The sequence below is a fragment of the Aureococcus anophagefferens genome (genome assembly GCF_000186865.1).
Source record: "Aureococcus anophagefferens unplaced genomic scaffold AURANscaffold_3, whole genome shotgun sequence".
Classification (NCBI taxonomy): Eukaryota; class Pelagophyceae; order Pelagomonadales; family Pelagomonadaceae; genus Aureococcus; species Aureococcus anophagefferens.
Window position 1 is genome coordinate 2,554,690 of NW_008705563.1, and position 22,769 is coordinate 2,577,458.

General features: G+C 71.8%; 5 protein-coding genes across 5 annotated transcripts in view; 4 read left to right on the forward strand and 1 right to left on the reverse strand.

Moving 5' to 3' along the window:
- AURANDRAFT_70949 (hypothetical protein) overlaps positions 1-5,856 on the forward strand; it is a gene marked incomplete at both ends in the record, with an annotated part of 6,335 nt that extends 479 nt beyond the window's left edge. Inside the window, 6 exons of the mRNA XM_009035563.1 lie at positions 29-750; positions 962-2,476; positions 3,787-4,036; positions 4,141-4,823; positions 4,965-5,158; positions 5,322-5,856. Coding sequence (XP_009033811.1) covers positions 29-750; positions 962-2,476; positions 3,787-4,036; positions 4,141-4,823; positions 4,965-5,158; positions 5,322-5,361 — 3,404 coding nt within the window. The remainder of the gene's footprint in view (positions 1-28; positions 751-961; positions 2,477-3,786; positions 4,037-4,140; positions 4,824-4,964; positions 5,159-5,321) is intronic.
- Positions 5,857-12,938: 7,082 nt separating this feature from the next.
- AURANDRAFT_21046 (hypothetical protein) lies at positions 12,939-15,042 on the reverse strand (the record flags this gene model as incomplete). The annotated part of the gene is made up of 2 exons (XM_009035628.1): positions 12,939-13,038; positions 14,807-15,042. Coding segments are annotated over 2 exons (336 nt in total), but the record flags the coding sequence as incomplete, so codon positions are not given.
- A 2,655-nt stretch (positions 15,043-17,697) lies between these two features.
- AURANDRAFT_4228 (hypothetical protein) lies at positions 17,698-18,432 on the forward strand (the record flags this gene model as incomplete). The annotated part of the gene is made up of 1 exon (XM_009035289.1): positions 17,698-18,432. A coding segment is annotated over one exon (735 nt), but the record flags the coding sequence as incomplete, so codon positions are not given.
- A 626-nt stretch (positions 18,433-19,058) lies between these two features.
- On the forward strand, positions 19,059-20,225 carry AURANDRAFT_70950 (hypothetical protein; the record flags this gene model as incomplete). Its single annotated transcript, XM_009035564.1, has 1 exon — positions 19,059-20,225. One exon carries the CDS (start codon positions 19,140-19,142, stop codon positions 20,223-20,225), a length of 1,086 nt encoding a protein of 361 aa, XP_009033812.1.
- A 408-nt stretch (positions 20,226-20,633) lies between these two features.
- LHC6 (putative plastid light harvesting protein) lies at positions 20,634-21,266 on the forward strand (the record flags this gene model as incomplete). The annotated part of the gene is made up of 1 exon (XM_009035565.1): positions 20,634-21,266. One exon carries the CDS (start codon positions 20,634-20,636, stop codon positions 21,264-21,266), a length of 633 nt encoding a protein of 210 aa, XP_009033813.1.
- Between the last annotated feature and the right edge of the window lie 1,503 nt (positions 21,267-22,769).

The following is a 22,769-nucleotide window of genomic DNA, read 5'->3' on the forward strand; positions in this document are numbered from 1 at the left end:
CGGACTGCGCGACTTCGAGGTCTGCGAGGTCGGCGCGGTCACGGCGCGGGGTCCACCGTGCTCTCGGGCGACGCGCGGGCCGTGGCGAAAGTCGTCGTCGCGCTCCGCGAGTCCGGGACCAAGGCGCGGCCGCGGCGCGTGCGGGGCACGTCCCACGCGGACCACAGCCGGCGGCTGCGGCCCATCGCCGACCAGCTGGCCGCGGACGTGGCGGCGATCCTGACGGACGCGCGGCCGAACGGGGCGACGCTCGTCGTGTCCACGGTGACGGGCGCGCCCGCGGACGTCGCGGCGCTGCGGTCCGGCGCCCACTGGGCCGCCCACATGACCCAGCGCGTCGAGTACGTGAAAACGGCGCGCTTCCTCGCGGAGCATCGCGGCGTCGCGACGTTCGTCGAGATCGGCGACGGCATGCTCGGCCGCGTGACGCTGCCGACGGTCGAGCCCCTGGTCCCCGGCGGCCGCGCGACGTGGCTCGCGTCCCTCGCGCCGGCGAAGGAGGCCAACGGCGACGGCGACGCCGACGTCCGCGCCTTCGACGCGGCGATCGTCGCGCTCGCGGCCGCGGCGCCGCCGCCGTCCGCGGCCGCGGACGAGGCCAAGGAGCCCGCGACGCCGCAGTGCCTCCGCTTCGACTCCAAGGCCGTGCTCCAGTCCGCGGAGAGCGTCCGCGAGGACCCGCGGAGTCCCTTCGCGTTCCCCTGGGCCACGCCCAAGGGGAGGAAGGTCGCGTCCATCGCGACGAGCCCAGTGCCGACCTGTGTGGAAATCAAATCTTCAACCCGACTTCAATGTGCGCTTAATCGAACGGTTTGGACCAGACTCTTTCGCTGTGCTTCGAGAACTCGACGAGATCGATCGATCCGTCCAAAAATCAGCCGATTCGACTTCGAATTGGCCGAGATAGAGAGTTCTGAAGTTTGGTGGGGGGCCCCCAAACCAGTGGTTGACTTCCACACAGGTGCCGACGCCCGGCAAGTCGCTGGCCGCGGCGCTCGACGAGGCCGCCGACGACGGCGACGACTCCATGGCCTTCTTCAAGAAGAGGACGGACCGGGCGGCGCCCGCGGACGCGCCCGGCGGCCCGCACTCGCGGCACATCACGAACTGGTGCTACGCGACGGGCACGCTCGCGGTGCTCGTGGCGCACTTCGGCTTCGGCGAGACGGAGGCGCACCCGGACGGCGCCATGTGGGTCTTTCGGAGCCTGTTCAGCGCGGGCTTCGCGATGCGCATGTTCTGGCTCTTCGCCGGTTTAGGAGACCTGCGGAACCGGCGCGCGGGCAGGACCGCGCAGGCGCTCGGCGACCGCCTCGGGCCCCTCGCGCGCCTCTACTTTGCCATGGTCGTGCTCGACGCGCTGAAGAAGATGGTCTGGGGCAGCTTCGAGGTCGTGGGGATCTGCCTCGGGGGCTGCGGGTTGAAGGGGTCGATGAACTTCGTGAACCTCACGCGGACCAAGTGGTTCATCATCAGCCTCGCCTGGTGCCGCCTCGTCGGTTTTTTTGCCGAGCGGAAGCTGGCGCCGCGGGCCGCGGAGCGCTGGCTGCCCCTCGCGGTCGCGGCGCTCCACGTGTTCTTGCGCTTCGTCGACGTCTACGAGAACGGCGACGCGTACTACTCGACGAAGGTCGGCCAGCTCAAGCCGCTCAACTACTTCGTCAAGTCGGCCTATTATTACGTGGTGTGGCCCTTGCTCATGCCGATGAACCTCGGCACGCTCAGGTGCTCCGCGCGGAGCGAGAAGCGCGAGGACGTCCTCCTCGCGCGGCCGCCGTGCGTGCCCGCGCGGCGCCACCGCGTCCAGCCCGCCGGGGCGGCGGACCCGCCGCCGGCGGACGTTATAGCCGTCGGCGCCGCGACGGCCGCGCGCTGGTCCGCCGGCGTGCTCCTCGCGAACGTCGTTGTGGTCACGTGCGTCGCGCGCACCGCGCAGCGCCCGAAGACGCTCGACGGGCCCCGGCGGACGCTGGACACGGGTGTGCTGCCGACGCTCTTCCAGCTCGCGAGCTGCTCCCTGAACAGCGGCTGCCTCGTCGCCTTCCCGCTCGCGCGCGCGACGCGGCGCCTCGGCGGCCTCGGCGGCGTCGCGCGCGTCGCGTACCTGCTCTTCGACGAAACCGTCGCGGCGGCGATTTTAGGCTCCTACGTCTACTGGTGCCCGGCGACGCCGACCTTCTTCAGCGAACTCGGCGCCAAGGCCCTCTTCGGCTACATGTGGCACCCGTTCTTCGTGCCGCCGGCGACGGCCATGGTCGCGGGGCTCACGCGGACCTTCGCGAAGACGGACCAGATCCTGTGGCTGCCGCTCATCCTGATCGCCCACGTCTTCCTCCACCGCGTCCCGCTCACGCCCGCCGCCCTGAGGGCCGAGCTCAGGGACCGGCACTTCGCCTCGGTCCTCTGCCACCCGCAGATCGCCATCCTCGGGCTCTTGTTCGCCACGCTCGCCATCCGGATCCACCAGGCCGCGACCGTCTAAAAAATTCGCTCTTTAATTTGCTAACTTTATCTCGGATTCTAGAGCAGCGCGACGGCGCCCGCGCCGCCGGCGGGCCGCGGCGGCGACGTTGGATTGGCCTCTCTAAGGGGATCTAGAGCAGCGCGATGGCGCCCGCGGCGACGATGATGCAGCCGACGACGAGGCCCGCGCGGATGGCCGCGCGGCGGTGCGCCGCGAGCTCGCTCTCGAAGGAGGCCTTGGGCCAGAAGCGCAGGCCGACGGCCGCGTAGGCGCGCTCGACGCGGATCGCCCCGGCGAGGTCCGTCTTCGCGAGATCTTTCAGCGCGAGGTCCGCGGCCCGCCGCGCGTCGGCGACCGTCGCCGCGGTCCGCCGCGACGGCCGCTCGAAGTAGCCGGGCGGCTGGTCCCCGAGGTCGCGCGCCGTGCTGTGGCCCGCGGAGTCGGGCGGCGCGGGTTCGACGGCGTCGGACACGGAGAGCGATCCGCCGACGAGGACCTCGCACGACACGCCCGACGCGTCCCAGATGGCCTCGACCTGGCCCTCGCGGCCGCAGAGCTTCTCGTTGTAGATGCAGGGGACGCAATGCCGATGCACGAAGACGCGGCACTCGTCGCCGAGCCGGAGCTCGCGGCCCTGGAAGGCCATGAGTTCCTCCGCGGAGAGACCGCGGACGACGACGTTTCTCCGGAAGTCGCCGTAGGACCGCCGCGGCGCGAGCGCGCCCTCGAGGCCCGCGGCTTTCAAAGCCGCGTCGATGCCGTCGGCGCTCACGATCGTCAGCTGGCGGCCGGGCTCGCGCGCGCCGGGCTCGCGGAGCGACCGGCGGAACGCCGAATAGGAGCCCGTGAGATGGGCGTAGCGGTCGCCCGCGATGCCCGCGCCCTCGACGAGCGTCACATTGCGGTGCGATCTCATCGGCGCGCCGGACTCCTTGGCCGTGTAGAGGCCGACGATCTTCGGCTTCTTCTTCTTTTTCAACGGCGAGGCGCCGAGGAGCGACGCCATGAGGGGGTAATTGGACATCGAAACGTGCGCGCGCGCCGTCTGAGATGCGCGGCGGGTGCGCCAAAACCTCGCGCGCGTCGGAGATGCGCGCGGTGGCGCGGATGGTGCTGCAAAGCCTCCACTAAAATCAGTGGCAGTTTTTCAGCACGCGGGGGGACGCACCCGTCGAGACCCGCCCGCGACTATATAATCCATGGCCGATGACGTTCGAAGCGACGCACAGGGCGAAAACCATGAGTTAACCGACGTCGACGAGGAGGCCGGGCACGAGCGGCTCTCGCCCGGCGCCGCGCCGCGGGAGATGTACATCCCCCAGGACGAGGCGACGGCCTTCATCGAGAGCCTCATGGAGCAGGAGGGCTTCTGGGAGGGCGTCGGCGAGAAGGGCTGCGCGCTCTTTCCCGGTTTGCGGTGGATCTACACGGCGAACGTCACCGCGCCGGGCGGCCGCCACTACTGGACCGTCGAGGGCACGTCGGAGAATCTGCTGCTGGCGGTCTGCACGCGGGAGGACGGCACCATGTCCTGCCAGAGCCGCGAGGATCTCGCGGAGCGCGGCTGGGACCGTCTCGCGCCCGCGTAACGAGACGGTTTCGCGCGACGCGCGACGTTTTCCCGAGACAGGAACGCGCGAGTTCCCCCCCAAAAAAGACGGCCATTATTGTCGCAGGCGCGCGCATCGAGGTCGCCTACGAGGAGCACCGCGCCTTCGCGGAGAACATGCGGCGCATGGTGGAAGGAGACCCCTGGTCGATCCGCGACAAGCCCCTGCTCGTGCGCTGCGAGCACGACAGCGGGGGCTACGCCTGCCGCGTGCTGATTTTCGACGAGGAGAACGTCGGCGACGTGACGTCGCTGTCCTGGTGGCGGCCCGCGCTGAGCCACGAGCGGGTCCTGGAGCTCGACGCGCGGCGCGAGGCCGCGCGGGCCGTCGAGCAGGCGGGGGATCACGAGAACGCGGTCGTGGCCTACGACGACATCCTGGGCGTGCTCGACGGGGCGCTGCGGGACCCGGCGCTGGGACCCTGCTGCGCGACGCAGGCGCTGCTCGCGAAGTGCCTCTTCTCGCGGGCCTCGTGCCGCCTCGCGCTCGGCGGGCGCGACAACCTGCGGAGCGCCTTCGATGACAGCCAACGGGCGCTGACGAACTCGAGGCACTCGGGCTGGTTACGAGCTGGATTGGATGAGGACGCGGTCATCTTGGCCGACGACTTCGAGCAGCTCCGAGGGCGCATGATCGATGCGATGGGCGACCTCAGCGAGGCGCTGGCGGCGCGGCCCCGGGCGACGCACGTCGACGGCGTCATGGACTGGCAGATCAAGCAGAGGGAATTCGAGGCGCAGAAGGCGCGGGTCAAAGAGCTCCGGCTTCGCCTGACCTGCACCATTTGTGGTGCCAAACCGAAGACCTTGCTGAACTGCCCCTGTGGCACGACGCAATACTGCACGGTCGCCTGCCAACGCATCGATTGGCGCGACCGTGGCCACCGGCAGGCTTGCAAAAAGATCCGGGACGAGCGCGCGGCGGAGGCCGCGCGGGCCGAGGCGCCGACGCCCCCCTCGCCGCCGCGGGAAATTTTCTACGGCCCCGCGCCGCGGTCGCACGCCGACGAGGTCCGCGCGCGCATCGCCGCGGAGCACGAGGCCGCCCGCGCGCGACGCGAGGCGAACCCGGAGCCGGAGCCGACGTACGGGGCGCGGTTTGGGTCGCGGTGCCCGATCTGCATGGAAGAATGGGACGTGAATGATGCTCCTTATCTTCAATTCTGCTGCTGTCTAGCAATATGTGATTCGTGCCATGCCAAGACCAAAAACGAAGCGTGTCCTCTCTGTCGTGTGCCGTTGGCAAAGGACAATGCTGAGCTTCTGGCTCGCCTTCGTCGCCATGTAGAGAACGATATTCCGGAAGCGATGTGGCAGCTGGCGCAATTCTACGACCAGGGAAATTTCGGGATCATAAGAAACCAGAAGAAGTGCGTGAAAATCTTGAAACGTGCCGTGGAGCTCGGGTGCGTGGAGGCGATGGTGTTTCTTGGATATCTGTACGATACTGGACGGGGCGGCAAGGTGGATAAGAAGAAGGCGATGCAGCTCTATCGAATTGCAAGTGATAAGGGAAGTGTGCAGGGTCGATACAACTTCGGAATGATGCTGCGGGAAGACGAGCGTCATGAAGAGGCATTCACTTTGTTGAAAGCCGCCGCTGATCGCGGCCACACACATGCTATGTACACTACAGGAAAATGCTACGTGCACGAAGAGGGCGTTGCACGCGATCTCGACGAAGCCAAGCGCTGGTTCGCGCGCGCCGCCGCCAACGGCGACGAAGAGTCCAGCGCCGTGTTCGAGGAGATGAACGCCAGCGGTTAAACGCAGATATAGATTCATATGAGCGCTGAATGGCGCGGGGCAAGGGGCTTATTAAGATCGCCACTTCCCAAAAGCTTATCAAAACAGCCCCCCGCCCGGCCCGCAGAGATAGGGGTGGGCCTTCTCGAGGACGCGCTTGAACGCGCCGTCGCCGCGGAGGATGAGGCCCAGCACGCGCCGCGCGAGGTCCGCCCGCGACCCGCCCGGCACGCCGAAGGGGTCCAGGAGCCGGTGCGTCGTGCCCCCGGCCTCGCACGTGTCCTGCCGCCGGTCGCTCGTCGTGTTGCCGCCGCGGTTGAGCACGAAGACGAGCGCCGGCAGCGCGCCGCCGGCCCCGAAGTGGCGCTGGCCCACGTCGCCCTGCGCCGCGAGCACGCCCAAGGCCTCGAAGGCGACGTCGAGCTCCGCGGGCGTCGCGCTCGGCGACCGGATGGTTCGCGCGAGCGCCGCGACCCACGGCGCCTCCGAAAAGCGGCGCGCGAGCGCGACGCGCGGCCCCCGGAGCGCGTCCGCGTACTCCGGCGTGCCCTCCGCGGCCCGCAGCTCGTCGAAGCCGCAGGTCGTCGCGTTGAGGCAGCACTGCAGCGCCGCGACGCGGACCTCCGCGACGTGCTCGTCGCCCGCGAGCGGCAGCAATTGGTCGACGACGTCCATGGCCGCGAGCTGCCGCGCGGCGTCGTCCTGCGTCGGCTCCAGGCGGAACAGCGCCGCGAAGGCCTTCGTCGCGCCCCGCTTCACCGAGGACCCGCCGCCCGGGCGGCTCAGCGCGCGCGCCGCGTTGACGATCGTCGCGAGATGGGCCGGCGCCACCGCGGTAAACGCCTCGCCGACGTCGTCGTCGACGGCGCCCCGGGGCAGGCCCGCGTCGGCCGTCAGCAGCTTCGCCGCGACGCGGACGACGGCCTCCATGTGGTCCGCGACGGGCGCCTCCGGGTCGTGCAGGAGCACGAGGACGTCGCGCAAACACTCGCCGACGCGGCAGATCACGCGCTCCCCGAGCGAGTGCGCGCGGTCCCCCGGGCAGTAGTGCTTCCTGGGCACGAGGCGCGCGAGGTCGAGGTCCTGCACGCGCAGCGCCGCGTCGAGGCAGCGGTCGAGCACCGCGGCGTCGTCGACCATCAAGGCGCACACGCCCGCGTTGACGCGCCGCCGCCGCGCGGCGTCCGCCGGCGCGTCGCCCGACCGCGGCGCGACGGACGCCGTGCCCCGGGCGACGTCCGCGACGCCGTCGACGGCGTCGGCGAAGCGGCTCAGGTGGGGCACGGTGACGCGGCCGTCGTCCAAGCGCGGCCTCGAGCGCCTCGAGCGGCTCGAGGACGTGGACCCGGAACCAGCGCCGCGGCTCCGCCTTGCCCATCACATAGAGCTCCGCGTCGTCGGCCGCGCGGCGCACCTCGCGCTCCTCGAGGCGGAAGAAGCGGCCCCGGTCCAGGTCCCGCGCGTCGGGCCGGTCGCGCGGGTCGACCCGCAGACACGCGGCGACGCAGGACGCGGGGCCCGTGAGCCGCCGGGAGCCGCCGCCCTCGGCGAGCGCGGCGAAGATGGCCCGCCGGTCGCCGCCCGTCGCGTCCGCGAGGACCTTCGCCTCGCCCTCGCGGAGCGAGAAGCCGAAGCCGTCGCGGAGCACGGCCTCGAGCGCCTCCGCGGCGACGGGCGCGTCCGCGTGCGGCGCCTCCGCCTCGAGGGCCGCGAGGATCTCCGACGCCAGGTCCTCGCGCGCGACGCTCGCGTCGTAGCCGGGCCGGAAGCTCCGGTCCGCGACCGCAAAGAGACGTCGTTGCGGAGCGCGGCGACGATGTCGTTCGCGTCCGCGGACGGCGACGCGTCCCCCGCGCGCCAGATCGCGCCGAGCTCGCCGTCGCGCATGGCCCGAAGGTAGCCCTTCGCCTTGAAGGACGCGTCGGGCAGCGTGCCGTCCGCCGCGAGCGCCGCGCCGCCGCCGCCGAGGTCCCGCCGCCGCGCGTCGTCGTCGTCGCCCGCGGCCGCCTCGCGCTCCGCGTAGAAGGGGCAGTAGTGGAAGCTCTCCGCCGCGCGGCGCAGGGACCCGCCGGCGACGTCGCGCGTCCGCGCGTCGAGGCCCGCGTCGCGGCGCCGCAGGAATTTGCGGAACTCGTCGAAGAACGCCGCGGGCCGAGACCCCGAGACGACCTCGGCCATGAGCACGCCGACGAGCCACGTGTCCCATTTCGCCGTCGACGCCTCGTCGGAGCAGCGCCAGGTCTTCGCCGACCGCGGCCGCGGCGCGTCGGACGCCCGCCGCTCGGCCGCCGTCGCGTCGACGTCCGCGTCGGACGACGCGCCCGTCCGCGTCTCGACGACGAGCGCCTCGGGCGGCGTCTGGGGCGAAGTCGGCGACAGGGTCAACGGCCGGCCGCCGTCCAAATACCCCCGGGCGTCGAGCTGGCCCGGCGCGGCGAGCACGACCTTGACCGCGCCGCCGCCGGCCGCGACGAGCACGCGCTCGCTCCCCAAGGTCCGCACGAGGACCCCGAAGGCGTGGCAGTGGGCCACGGCCTCGACGACCTGGCCGATCCAGAACCGGGCGACGTGGCCGAGGTCGAGCCCCAGCCCCCCGCGCGTGTCCAGGAGGTGGCGCAAACTCGTCGAGCCCTCGAAGCGGTCGAAGGCCAACCACCGCGCGGGCCGCGTCGCCTCGTCGAAGGACGCGACGAGCCCCCGCAGGATGCCCGGGCACGACGCTAAATCCTCCGACGACACGAGGCGCTGCGTCGCGTGCTGCTGCTCGCCCGAGAGGTCGCTGGTCAGCTCCAATAACGTCGCGGCGCGCCGCTCCGCGTCGCCGGACGTGGACGATACCTCGCCGAAGTAGCAGACGCCGTCGTCGGCGCCGCAGGAGGGCCGCCGGTAGTCGCAGTCCGTGACGCGGTAGCGCCGGTCGCTCGCCCGCCAGGCCTCGAAAGGGGCGGTCTCGTCGCGCGGGAGCCGCGGCTCGAGCGCCGGCCGCGCGCGCGCGTTCAACGCCCGGTCCACGCGCACCAGCGCCGGCGACGACGCCGCGAGGGCCTCGAGGCGCGCCGCGCGCACGTGGTCGCACCAGGCCGCGGCCTCGCCGCAGCGCGCCCAGCGCTCGAGCCAGCCCGCGTCGCCGTCGCGCTGCAAAGCGTCGACGCGCGCCGCGATCGTCGCGCACGCGTCGCGCGCGCCCGCCTGGAGGTCCCCCGCCAGGACCGCGTCCTCGAAGCCCGCGCCGTCGACGTCCTCGTCCATGGGCAGGTCCCGGGGCGCCTGGGCCACGGGCCGCCGCAGCAGGAACGCGCTCGGCGCGGCCGCGCGCGTCCGCGCGCGCCGGTCCACGACCTCTAAGAACTCGCGGAGGCCGAGGAGCGTCGAGGGCGCCAACGCGTCCAGGCCCAGGTCGTCTTCGAGGGCGCCGAGCTCGCGCACCTCCGCCGCGAGGCGGTCGAGCTGGAGCCGGCTCCGGCCCTCGCGCGTCGCCAGATTCCGGAACGCGACGCCGCAGTAGAAGCGCCGCTTCGCCCGCGCGTCGGCGTGCGTCGCCCGCAACAGGACGGCGTCGTCGAAGGCGCCCCGCAGGGCGTGGCGCCGGGGCGGCGCGCCCGTCCGCAACACGACGTCGCGCGTCGCGTCGGCGACCTGGGCAGCAAAAGGGTGCGAAATTCCCAACTTCAAAGGCTCCTTCCTATCTCGGTCGTTTTCCGCTCGTTTCGGCTGATTTTTGGACGAGCGATCATCTCTCGGAGCGCTCTCGAAGCGTGGGTGCTATTTCCGAAACGCGCGCTCGCGGAACACTCACGTTGAAGCGACGTTGAATCACCCTTTTGCTGCCCCGTCGGCGACTCGCTGCTCGACGGCGACCTCCGCGGCGCGCGACGCCTCCACGCCGCGCCGCTGGTCCACGAGGGCCACGCGGAAGGCGTGGAGCGACGACCGCCAGGCGTTGAGCGTCGCGTGGGCCGCCAGCGCGTCGCGGTCCTTGTCCACATCGTCCGCGACGTGCGCGCGGTCGCGCCGGCTCCCGAGCGCGCACCGCGCGAGCGCGAAGCACACGACGCTCCGGCGCGTCTTCCCGTCGGGCGCCGTCGCCGCGACCTCCGCCGCCAAGGTCTCGACGGCCTGGGCGCCGCCGGGGGCGCCACCGTCGAGGAACGCGCGCGCGCCGCCGAGCGGGCCGCGGTCGCGGCGCCGCGCGTCCTCGACGACGTGGCGGCAGTCCTCCTTGGGGTCCTCGCCGCAGCGGCAGAAGAGCACGAGGTCCACGGCGAGCTTGCGCAGCGTGTCGACGTCGCCGCCGCGGGGCTTCGTGAGCAGGTGGAAGTCGCCCGACGACGCGGCCATCGCGTCCGCGATGGTCTTCACGTTCGGGTGCACGGACGACGCGACGTAGGCCACGCGCAGGATCCGCTCCCGCGCGTGGAACGCCGCCGTCAGCGCCGGGTCCGCGCCGACCTCGAACAAGGCCGCGTCCTCCACGCGGAGCAGCGCGCTCCGCGCGTCGAAGCGGTCGCACGGCGCGGCCAGCACGACGCCGTCGTCGAGGAGGTAGAGCAGGCCCCGCGCGCGGTGCGGGCCGTCGTCGCGGGCGAAGCGCTCGTCGAGCTCCGCCGCGCGCTTCGCGGCGACGTCGGGGACGGCGACGCGCGACCGCGCGTATGTCGACGCCAGAGACACGGCGAGGAGCTTCGTCGCGGAGAACTTGGCCCGCTTGTCCGCGAAGGGCGAGCCTGCTTCGGGACTCGCGACGCCGGCGAGGTGCAGCGCCGCTCGCTGTGGATTGCGGCGCGTCCACTCGTCGGCGAGGGGCCGGTAGTAGCCCGGCGACCCGCAGACGTGCGGCAGGAACGTCGCGGAGACGAGCCCTAAAGACGCGTCGCGCGGGTCCCAGAGGCGCAGCGTGCCGTCGGCGGAGGCCGACGCCAGGAGGGACGCGTGCGGCAGGAATGCGAGGGCCGTCACGGCGCCCTCGTGGCCCCGCAGCCGCCGCCGCGCGGAGACGACGCCCCGCCGCGTCCCGGCGACGAAATTCTCGACCGCGCTCGCCGTGACGAAGCCGTCGCCGTCGACGTCGAGCGCGAGGGCGACGGCGCGCGGGTCGACGTAGGCGTAGCCCTTGTCGTCCGTGTCGTCGCCAAAGTCGATGACGGCGTTTCGCAGTTCCGCGAACGCGTCGGCGAACGCGTCCGCCGCGATCGCGCCCGCGCCCCTCGCGTCGAGGGACCCGAAGAGCTTGGCGACGGACGCGCGCCTCCGGTCGTGGTAGACGGCGACGCGCGCGTGCTTGGCGACCTTCGCGCGCGCGTAGGTCGACGCGTTGTTCTCCGTCGGCGCCTCGTGGACCTTTAAAGGGTCCCACAGTTCCAGCGACCCGTCGTCGTCGAACTCGACCTCGACCAAATCGCCCTCGCCCGTGATCTCCGACGCCTCGAAGATGGACGTGATGGTGCCGATGCGCCAGCCGGGCTCGAGACCCACGGCTTGCGCGGCGGCCCCGAGGATCTCCCGCGCCTTCCGCACAAAGTCCGGGCCCGGCGGCGCGCCGCGCGCGCCGCCGAAGCGCCGCGGCCGGTCCCAGACCCGCAGCGTCGCGTCCACGGAGCCCGTGGCGCACAACCGCAGCGCCGGCAAGACGCATAGACAGCTCACGGCCGCCGCGTGGCCGGGCATGATCTGGCAGAGCAGGCCCGACCGCGCGTCGAACGCGCGGAGCGCGGCGTCGCCATGGACGGACCCGACCAACACGCCGTCCTCCGCGACGAACTCGTAGCGCGCGAGGGCGCCGACCGAGGACCACTCCGGGTTCGGGAGATGGCAGGCCTCCGGGTCGTCGAAGAAGCCGAGGCGGAAGTCGCGCATGGGCGGCAGCTCGAGGCGCACGCGCGCCGTCCGCCCGAACGTCGCGACCTCGTGGAACCGCAGGCAGCCGTCGCCGGCCGTCGTGTTCACGCAGAGCGTCCGCGCGCCCGCGTGGAAGCTCAATATCTGGGAGGCCGGCTCCAGAGCCAGCAGTCGCTGCGCCAGTTTCTTCGGCAGCGGCGCGGCGTCGCCGTCGTCGTCCGCACCGTCGCCCTCCTCGTAGCGCGGCGTCCGCTCGGGGGTCACGACGAGGAGCGGCGTCGACCCGTTGCGCATCTTGCTCACGGCGTCCCAGCTGTCGAGCACGCCGTCGTCCGTCAGCGAGAAGACGACGTGGAGCGCGTCGTCGACCACAACTTCGAGGACCCGGGGCCGCCGCGGCGGCGCCTCGCGCACGAGCGCCAGGTCCGCAGACGCCTCCTCGGCGGCGGGCCCGCGGAACGTCGGCGCGCCGGCGAGGGACGCGACGACGGGCGACGGGCCGGCGCGGAAGAGCTCCGCCGGCGGCGGCGGTTTCCTCGATTTCCCCGGCGCGGCGACGTCGCCGAAGACGAGCGCCTCGACGTGGCGCCACGTGAGGAAGCAGTCGTGCGTCGGGTCGAAGGACGACGTCGCCACGTCCGCGAAGACGTCTCGCAGGTTCGCGTCCCGCCGCACCTCCAGGTTCAGGAAGGGCCGCACGTCCGCCGCCTGGCGGAGCTTCTCGACGAACGCCGGCCCCGGCGCGCCGTCGAGCGACCGGCCCGCCGCGCGCGACGCCTCCGCGACGGCGCCGACCCAGAGCGGCCGCAGCGTCCAGAGCACGTGGCGCCGCCAGCCGTTGATGCCGCCGCCGAGGTAGCGGCCCTCGTGGTCCACGGGCACGCCCAGGTCGCCGCAGTGCTTCGCGCGGAGGTCGACGAGGTCCGCGAACGTGAGCAGCGCGCCGTAGTCGTCGCGCGCGCACGCCATGGCGTGCGCCTCGCCGGAGCCCAACGCGCCCTCCAGATCCCGGAAAACCGCGGGCAGCGCGTCGGCGCTCAAATAGCCGTCGTCCGTCTGGTGGCAGCGGAACGCGAGGCCCAGGTCCGCGCGCGCGCCGTCCGCGAGGCGCCAGGCCCAGGCGCCCTCGGCCCGCGACGTCGCCGCGCGCAGCGGGACGCGCGCCACGTCCCGGGCGTCGCGCCGGTAGAACCGGGGCAGGACGTCGTCGACGAAGTCGAGGTCGCGGTGCGCTTCCAGCGCGAGATCGCCGAAAAGCGCCGCGACGTCCGCGTCCGCCTGCGTCGCCGCCGCGACCATCGCCGGCGTCAAAAAGCCCGTGCGGTCCTTGTCGACGCGGTCGAACAAGCGCCGCAGGTCGCTCAGCGTGAACCCGTCGCCGAAGCTCACGAGCGCCTCGTCGTCGCCGCGCGCCTCGCGGAGCAGCAGCGACCCGAGCGGCGCGACGGACCCCGCGAGGCCCGCGCCGTCGCGCGCGAAGACCGCGTGGGCCAGCACCGTGGACCGCGGCACGGCGCGCGCGTCGAAGCGGGCCTGGGCCTCCCGGCTCGCGAGGAGCCGCTCGCCGAGCGCGCACGCGCGGTCGATCGCGGGTTTCAAAACGTCGTTGTGGACGAAGAGGATCGCCGCGGCGCGGCGGAACGTGTCCCTCTCCTTGGCCGTCGCGCGGAACATGACAACGGGCGCGCCGACGCCGTGGTTGTACTGCAGCGGCCCGCTCAGGTGGATGGACCCGAGCCGGCTCACGAACTTCTCCTCCTGGAGGCCGCCGACGTGGCCCACGCGCGCCTTCCAGCCGACCTTCCAGCCCGCGTTCGACGCGACGTGGAGCACGGTCGCGCCGGCCTTGGCCGGCTCCGTGAGCGACGTCTTGACGTCCGTGACGCCCTCGGGCCGGAGCTGGCCGTCCACGACGGGCCCCTGCTGCGGCGCGTGCGCGGGCGCGTACTCGGGCCGCAGGAACGTCTTGTCGTGCTCCTTGCGCGGGTCGAGGCGCGAGCTCTTGGACGGGCGCGCGCCGCTGAACTTCATGGGCTTCTGCGCGGGCTCCTCCTCGTACGCGCGGCGCGGCGCGACGGTCTTCTTCGCGGTTTTGAGCTCGTGGAGCTGCGACGCGAGGCGGTCCGCCAGTTTCTTCGCCTTGACGGCCTCGTGCTCCGCCTTCGCCTTGGCGACCTCGGCGTCGCGGAGCTTCTTCGCTTCCAGACGCGCGCTTCTTCTCCGCGACGGCCGCCTCGCGCTGGCGGTGCGCGCGGGCCGTCGACGACCGCGCGGGCATCGTCGACCGCGCGGCGTTGGCGAAGGACGGCGCGGCGCTCTTCGGGCGCTCCTTGGTCGCCGCGGGGACGGCCGTCGTCGTCGCGGACTTGGGCCGCTTGTCGACCTTCCTGCCCGCGGCCGCGGCCGCGTCGAGCGCCGCGCGCTCTTTCAGATACGGCAGCGCGGCCTCGAGCTCGAGGGCCCGCGCCTCGAGCTCGGGCAGGGGCGCGTCCTTGGGGAGCACGAAGAGGCCGCCGTCGGCCTCGCGGAAGCCGAGGGCCACGAAGAGCTTGAGCCCGCCGGGCACCGCGAGGATCTTCTCCTGGAAGACGCGGTTCGACGTCGACAGCCGCCGGTACTTGTCCGCCGTCGGGTGCTCGAGCACGTTCCGTAAGTACTTGATGCAGATGGACACGATGGTCACCCACGTGTTCACGTCGCCGCCGAGGCCGTGGATGCCCGCGGTCACCGCGCGGACGTCGGACACCGTCGGGTGGTCGAGCGCCGTCGCGCGGCCCTGCAATTCCGCGCGGACGAGGCGCAGCTCCTCGAGCACGTCCGCCGGCACGCTCGCCCACTTCTCGCCGCCCCGCGACCGCAGGGCGAGCACGGCGCCGTTTTCTTCGAGCTGGAAGCCGCACGCGACCATCAAAGAGACGCCGCCCGCGTGGCGGCCGACGGCCCGCTCGAAGGCCGCGTCGCTCAGCTTGACGCGCCAGTGGTTCCCGTCGCTCGGCGCGTCGATGATGCGTTTTAACGTGCGGAGCACGTGGGCGCAGACGTTCGCCGCCTCGCGCAGCGTGCACGACACGCGGAGCGTGCCGACGGCCGCGGCGACGCCGAAGTCCGCGGCCTCCTTCGCGGCCTTTTTTTTCGACACGCTCAGCGCGAACATGGGCGCCAGGGCATTCAGGAAATCGGATAGGGACACGGTGCCGTCGCGGTCCGCGTCGTGCTTCGCGATCCAGCGGTCCAGCGCCTCGCCGTCGCTCGGTTTGCCGAGCTTCGTAAACACGGTCTTCAGGTCGCTCCGCGTCACCGCGCCGTCGCCGTCCACGTCGTAGGCCGCGAAGGCGCGCCGCGCCATCTGGAGCTGGGCCTGCTGGACGTGCGTGCCCCGGCGGAGCATCGACTCGAGCTCCGACACGCCCGACGTCTTCACGATTTTCCCCGCGCGATCCTTGCCGACGACCTTGCGCCCCGCGCCCTTGGTGCCCTTGGCCTCGAGTTCGTCGACGTCCTTCTCGAGGGACCGCAGCGCGTCCTCGAGGTCCGCGAGCGCGCGGTAGAGGAACGCCTCGGTCTCTCCGTCGAGCTTCGGGAAGGAGAAGTCGCGCCGCTGCGACGCCTTGGGCAGATCCGCCTGGCCGCGCAGTTCGAGCACGAAGAACGCCTTCGTCGCGTCGGGCCCGAAGCCCACGGACCGGAGCAGCGCCGCGCCGCCGGTGTGGCGCAGCACGGCTTTCGCCAAGACGCCGTTCTCGGCGCGGACGCGGTAGACGCGCGGGTCGCCCGGGTTCTTGAGCACGTTCGTCACGAGCTTGTGCGCGAGGTCCGCCGCCGCCTTGAGGTCGCCGGGCCCGCACTTGTGCTCGCGCATCTCGCGGAGCGCCGCGTGCACCGAAGGAGCGCCCAGATGCGTCGCCAGGGACACCTCGATCTCCTGGAGCCGCGCCTTGAGGAGCATGACCGTGTCGCCGGGCAGGCGGTCCAGAGGCCGGTGCCGCGCGTCGGCCACCGTGCCCTTGATGGCGAGCCACTCGCGCTTTTTGGACCCGCTGCTCGACGTCGCGTCGACGACGCGCTGCCCGAAGCCGATGGCCGCCATGAGCTCCTTGCCGCCCCGCAGGCGCCCGATGCGCGACGCGAAGGCCGCGTTGTCCGTCGCGACGCGCCAGTACTGCGTCGACGCCGGGAACTCGACCGCGTTGGCCACGTAGCGCGCCGCGAGCTCGCCCGCGGCGCGGACCTCCGCGGGCGTCGACGTGAGCCGGAGCCGCGCGAAGGCCGACGCGACCGTCGCCTCCGTCTCGCCCGCGGCCTCGACGAGGTGGCCCGCGATGGAGAAGAATTCCGCGAGGGTGAAGGGCGCGTACTTCTTCGACTTTTTTTGCCGCCGCGACGCGTCGTCGTCGTAGTCGCCGTCGGAGCCCGCGTCGCCCTTGGCCTCCTCCCGGTCGCTCCGGTCGTCGTGGTCGTCCGCGGGCCGCTGGAAGGCGCGGAGCACGGCGTCGCGCAGCGCGTGGTGCTTCTTCGTGTCGAGCTTGCACTTGTGCAAAATCGTCTCCGCGCGGCTCGCCGGCAGCTGGCCGAGGCGGTCCGCGTCGAGCGCCTCGAAGGCGTCGCGCACGTGTCGCACGAGCTCGCCGATGCGCACGGACCGCCCGACGCAGAGGCGCCGCACGAGGCTCCCGTGCTGGAGCGGCGTGCCCTCCCACTTCTCCTCCGCGAAGACGACGGACGCGATCTCCGCCAAAGGCCGCAAGGGGCCGTCGGCGCCGTCGACGGCGCGCGCCGGCGGGCGCACGTTGTCCAACGCGCTCGCCGTCGCGTCCGTGGGCGCGCGGCCCCGCTGCGACGCGACGAAGAGCGCGTGGTACGCGGAGACGAATTCGACGAACGACAGGAAGTCGTCGCGCTTCAGGCCGCTGTCCTTGAGCACGAGCTGCAGGCGGCTCGGCGCAATATCAAAACCCACGTCCCGGAACACGCTCCGCAGGTCGTCGACGGGCAGCCCGAGCCGCGCCTTGCCCAGCGACGCCGCGCCGCCGCGCGCCGCCGTGTGCGGCGCGCACCGCCGCTTGAAGGCGTCCTCGAGCTTCAGCAGCTGCTTGCGCCCCAGGGTCCGCGCCCACTCCGCGGCGATGGCCGCCTCGTCGGCGAAGAGGGCCGGCCCGTCGCCCGGCGCGCGGCCGCCCGCCGTCCGCGACGCCGGGTCGGGGCCCGCCGTCGGGTCGTGGAAGATGCCCGCGAAGCACTTGGCGAACTCGAGGAAGTCGAGCGTGCGCCGGCTCCGCGACCGCCGCCCCCGCTTGCGCAGCCAGTCGAGCACGTCGCTCCGCACGGCGACGCGGTGCAGCAGGCTGAAGGCCGCGAGGCAGTCGTCGACGTCGAGCTCGCCCTCGCGCATGCTGTCGGCCTTGTCGAAGGCGCCGCGCAAGGCCCGCGCGTGCTCCTTGCCCAGGAGCTTCTCGAGGCGCCGCAGCTCGTCGCGCTCGCGCTCGACGTCGCCGCGGAGCAACGGCCGGCGGCCGCCGCCGCCGCGGCGCGCGTGCGCGTCGACCGCGAGCGCCTCGAGGCACTCCCAGCTGCTCGCGCGCTTGCGGCTCGAGAGCTTCCCGGAGGGCTCGCGGGGCCGCCGCAGCTTCGACTCGTCGACGTTCTCGAGCTCCGTGCCGTCGTCGAGCTCCAGGTCGACCTCGCCGTCGCGGCCGACGCGCAGCACGCGGCCCTTGAGCCACTTGCCCATGAGCAGCGCCTCGACCTTCATGTCGCGCTCGGCCTCGAGGCCGCCGTCATGATCGTCGTCGGACATTATAGTCGCTGTGTGTGCTACGGGCAGCCCATCATACTTTGATCAATCGGGCGCGCAAACGCTGTGTTGCCTGGTGAACGCAGACCATATCATCGACGGTGCGGGGGACAACGACGACGAGCGCTGGGCGTCGGCGGCGCGGAGGGCGTCGGCCGCGTCTCCTCGGAGAGGTCTGCCCGGCGTGTTGCCGCCGCGGCCATGGCGCAGACGCAGGCGCAGACGCCCTACCGGCTGCTGACGCTCAACACCTTGGCCTTTCCCAAGGGGAAGCTGCCGCGATGCGAGCTCACGGGGCTGCCCGCGGCCGTGCAGTGCGTGACGCCGCACATCACGCTCTACTACGCGACGAAGGAGCACGCCGAGGAGGCCTGGCACGGCATCATGCACAAGATCGCGCCGCTCCTGGGCCCGCTGCGCGCGCCGTCCGTCGTCGTCGGGTCCGAGGAGGACCGCGCGAAGCGCGAGTACACGATGGAGATGTCGAAGAAGGCGCTGATCGATCTCTGCACCCAGGAGGCGTCGAAGTTTCTAGTCGCCGGCCGCTACGAGCTCGCCCTGCCGGGCGCGATCCAGGCGCTCGCGTTCCTCAAGGACATCCACGGGGAAGGCGCCGTCGAGATGATCGCGCCGTACCTGCAGCTGGCGGAGGCGAACTTAGGCCTGGGCCGCTTCCAGCAGGCCGAGGAGTTCCTGTCCCTGGCGAACTGGTCCATCCTCAAGAACCCGGACTGCAGCAACAACCTGCGGAGCCAGCTCCACCGGAATTTCGGGAAACTGTACAGCGCGCAGGGCAAGCTGGACCAGGCGCTCGTGGAGCTGAGCCACGACATCTACTGCTCGTCGCTCGAGGCGGGGCCGGAGCACATCGACACGTCCGCGGGCTACTACCACACGGCCTCCGTGTTCTACGCGCAGCACCGCATCGAGAACGCGCTGGCCTTCTACGACAAGGTCGTCGACATCTGGTACAAGTTCCTCGTCTCCGCGCGGTCCAACGCGGACCTCGCGGGGTCGCTGGGCGAGTCGCAGCAGCAGGAGGCCATGGACATGCTCGACCACGTCCTGAGCACGCGCGTCAAGCTCCTCGGCGACGGCCACATCGCGACGGGCGAGGCCAAGTACACGCTGGGCCTGCTGAATCTGTTCGCGGGCAAGGTCGACCCGGCGCGGGAGCACGTCCAGGCGGCCTGCGCGACCTACATGAAGCACCTCGGCCCGGACCACCCGTCGACGAAGGACATCCAGGAGGTGTTGGCGCGCATCATGGGCGACGACATGCGACCGGGCTCGCCGGGGCCCGACGGCGAGTTCCACCCGGACGCGACGCTCCAGCCCCCGGACGACTTCGCCTCCCACTTCCCCAGCGACATGCAGCGCGCGGCGACGCAGTCCCCCATCCCCATGCCCCCGCCGAGCGCGTCCGTCCCGCCCGTCTGAGCGCCGGCGGCCCGCTAACATTCGTCGAATGCAAAGGAGACCCATTGCACCTGGCTCATGTTCCTGGCCCGCGGCACCCGTCACGCGCGCACGCAGCGCTCCCGAGCAGCCTCCAAGCGCGCGACAGCCGGCGGCGCGCGCAGCGCTTGACGACCCAACGCTCAAGAGTGCCAAAACAAAGGCGCGAGCATGGCGTGGTGAAAAGTCGGGGTTTGAAGAGTCCAAAGCCGACCGCGCCGCCGTCTGACCGCGCCATGTCCAACTCCGTCAGCAACCGCCTCCTGGCGCCCGAGGTCTACGAGGCCGCGCGGCGCATGAAGGGCAACACGACCCAGGAGCCGAACCCCGGCGAGATGGTGTCGGCCTACGCGCGGGCCCAGCACATGTCGCCGCACAGCATCGTCGGGGGCTCGACGAAGGCGCCCAAGGCGCTCGTCGACGAGTACGGCCGGAAGATCAGCGAGATCCCCGAGGAGACGCGGATGAGCGAGACCCCCGCCGCGCCGCCGCCGCCGCCTCCGCCGCCGCCGCCGCCGCCGCCGCCGCAGCCGGCCGCGCCCGCGGAGCCCGCGCAGCCGATTCTCTACTCCTACACGCCGGCGACGGCGACGGCGCCCCAGCAGCCCCAGCAGCAGCAGCCTCAGCAGTACGGCGCGCCGTACCAGCAACAGTCGGGATACCCGCCGCAGCAGGGCTACGCGCCGCAGGGCTACGCGCCCCAGCCGCAGGGCTACGGCTACCCGCCGCAGCAGCCGCAGCAGGGCTACGGCTACCCGCCGCAGCAGCCGGGCTACCCGCCGCAGCAGCAGGGCTACGGCTACCCGCCGCCGCAGCAGGGCTACGGTTATCCGCCGCAGCAGCCGGGCTACCCGCCGCAGCAGCAGGGCTACCCGCCGCAGCAGGGCTACCCGCAACAGCCGGGCTACCCGCCGCAGCAGCAGGGCTACCCGCCGCCGCAGGGCTACCCGCCGCAGCAGGGCTACGCGCCGCAGCAGGGCTACCCGCCGCAGCAAGGCTACGCGCCGCAGCAGGGCTACCCGCCGCAGGGCTATCCCCCGCCGCAGCAGCAAGGCTATCCGCCGCCGCAGCAGCACGGCCCTCCGCCGCAGCAGCGAGGCCGTTCGCCGCAGCCGGGCGAGCCGGGCTACGTCTATCCGCAGCAGCGGGCGGACTACCGCCCCCCGAACCTCAACCCGCCGACCAACCCGGCCTACAAGTCGCAGCTCGAGCTCTACAAGCAGCAGCTCGAGGCCCACAACCGGGGCTCCCACATACCGGATACCGAGCGCCCCATGGGTGTCCGGTGGCACCCCGATGACGAGCTGAAGGAAGGACAGTAAGTCCGAATTTTCCCGGGAAAAGACGACGGGGCAGCGGCCGGCCCCAAGCGCCACCTCCATGTTGTCGGCGACGAGTGGCGCCGGCTGTGCTCTCCGGGGCCGCCTCTCGACCAATGAAAAGGCCTGCTTCCTGAAACATCAACAAGGTGAACAACAATAAGTCAAACAATTCAGTTGAACAATATCCGATCTTTCCACAAGGAGGCGGCGCGTGCAGGTGGCAGCCCGCGATCTTTGGAACAAGAGCTCTTCTCAATCCAAAGCACAAGCATCGATCCGCGTCCTACAACTTGCGCCCTGCCCGCCCCGCAGCCCCCCCCCGTTGCCCCGCAGCCTCCCCATTGCCTCCCGCGCAACGCGCCACACCCACTCACCGCGCCGCCCCAACGCAGACACTCACTCATCACAATGAAGCTCGCCCTCGCCCTCGCCCTCGTCGCCCCGGCCGCCGCCTTCCAGGCGCCGGCCACCCAGAAGGCGTCCGTCGTCGTCAAGGACTCCATCGGCGTCGACCCCGGCCCGATCGAGCCCTCCGGCCTCTTCTGGGAGGACAAGGAGTCCCTCGCGCGCCGCCGCGCCGTCGAGATCAAGCACGGCCGCATCTCCATGATGGCGTTCCTCGGCATGATGGTCCAGGAGCTCGGCATCACCTTCCCGGGCTCCATCAACCTCGATGGCTCCGTCGCGTTCTCCGACATCCTCAAGGACGGCATGGGCTTCCCGGCGCTCGCCAACGTGCCGACGCTCGGCCTCGTGCAGATCCTCGCCTTCGGCGGCATCGCCGAGACCGTCGCCATGCCCGCGACGGAGTACACGGGCGGCCCCCAGAACCTCCCCGGCGGCTACGACGGCTCCGCGGGCACCATCCCCGGCGGCTACCCCTTCACGACCCAGATCGAGGACCCCACGGCCCGCACGCGCGCGCTCACCTGCGAGCTCCAGAACGGCCGCGCCGCCATGCTCGGCGTCACGGGCGCGATGATGCACTCCCAGCTCGACTCGTGCGACCACCACTTCTTCTACCCCATCACGCACAACTAGACGCGGATCGACGGACGTGAGCTCGGCTTCCCCCCGGGGATACGCCTCCCAGATGCTCCTAAGTCGCTCTTCTTCTACCTTGCGGTTGTGTTGTGTTCCGCAGCGGCTCCCAGCAGCACGTCTTCCGCGCCCTCCTCGGTCTCGCAACAGTGCGCCAGCGCCCCTGCGAACACTCGCGCGGAGCCGTCCGGCCGCGGCATCGGGTTCCGAAGAACCGACAATTACACGAAGCACACGTCGACGGGGTAGCTCTTGGCCTTGAACGAGTCGGCGGGCCGGCCGCCGCGCGGCGAGTCCGGCGCGGGGATCGCGTCCGTCTGGATCATCTCCACGGCGCCCCGCGGCACGTCGGAGACGCAGCGCGGGAAGTTGACGTCGCGGAAGTTCGGCGACCGCGCGTAGGCGCAGGCGTGCCGCCGGCAGCAGAGGTAGTCGCGGTAGGACCCGCCGCAGAACCACATGGACCGGTGCACGGGGAAGAGGGCCAGGAAGAGGAGCGACTGCCACGCGAGGTTGAAGGCCTGCTGCTTGAGCTCGTTGAGCGCCCAGCGGCGCCCGACCTCGGAGAGGGTCACGTGGTTCGACCCCCGCTCGCGCGCGCAGACCCAGGCGACGACGTAGCCGATGAACATGGTGTGCGCGACCGCGAGCCAGACGAGCGCGGCGTCGCCGAACTTCTTCCGCCGCACGAGCTTCGCCGCGTGGCGCTCCGTCGCGTCGGCGTCGATCTCCCGGTGGAGGTCGTCGATGACGCGCCGGTAGAGGCACGGGCAGATGCAGAGCTGGCGGATGAGCACCGCGTACAAAATGACCGCGACGAAGCGCACGAGCACGAAGCCGTAGAACGACAGCTCCTGCCGCCGCGCGAGCGCGAGGTAGGACCGCGACGCGTCGCGGTGCGAATCCAGGGCCCGCTCGTCGAAGGCGCTCGACGCCTCCTCCGTGAACGACCACGCGAAGAGGAAGATGGTCGAGCAGTACCAGACGACGGCGCGCTCGACGCGCGAGAACGGGTGCATGGGGTGCGCGAGAAAGGGCGACACGACGGGGTTGATGTTCGACAGGTAGCCGACGTAGTTCGCCAGCCAGGAGCCGTCCGTGCCCGGGTAGCCGAACGTCGCCGGCACGGGCATGCCCCGCATGAGGAACCGCACGAGCTCCCGCGCGCCGACGTTGTCCAGCGACAGGCGCCGCAGCCGGTCCTCGAGGCTCGACGACCAGCTCAGGTTCAGGCGGTTCAGGTGCTCCTGGAGGCTGCCGCCGCGGCCGGCCTCGCCGAAGAAGCCGCCGACGTTGTGCTCCGCCGACGACGAGCTCGACGACGACGTCGCCGAGTCCGGCTCCTCGGGGGCCACCGGGTTCTGCGTCTCGACGTCCTCCTTGCACTCCTCGCGGCCGGGAGATTCGCCGCGCCGCGGGCTCGCCGCGAGCGCCCGCCCGCGCGTGTCGTGCGTCGTGTTGATGCCCAGGCGCCCGGCGCGGTCGAGGCCGCGCTCCATGCTG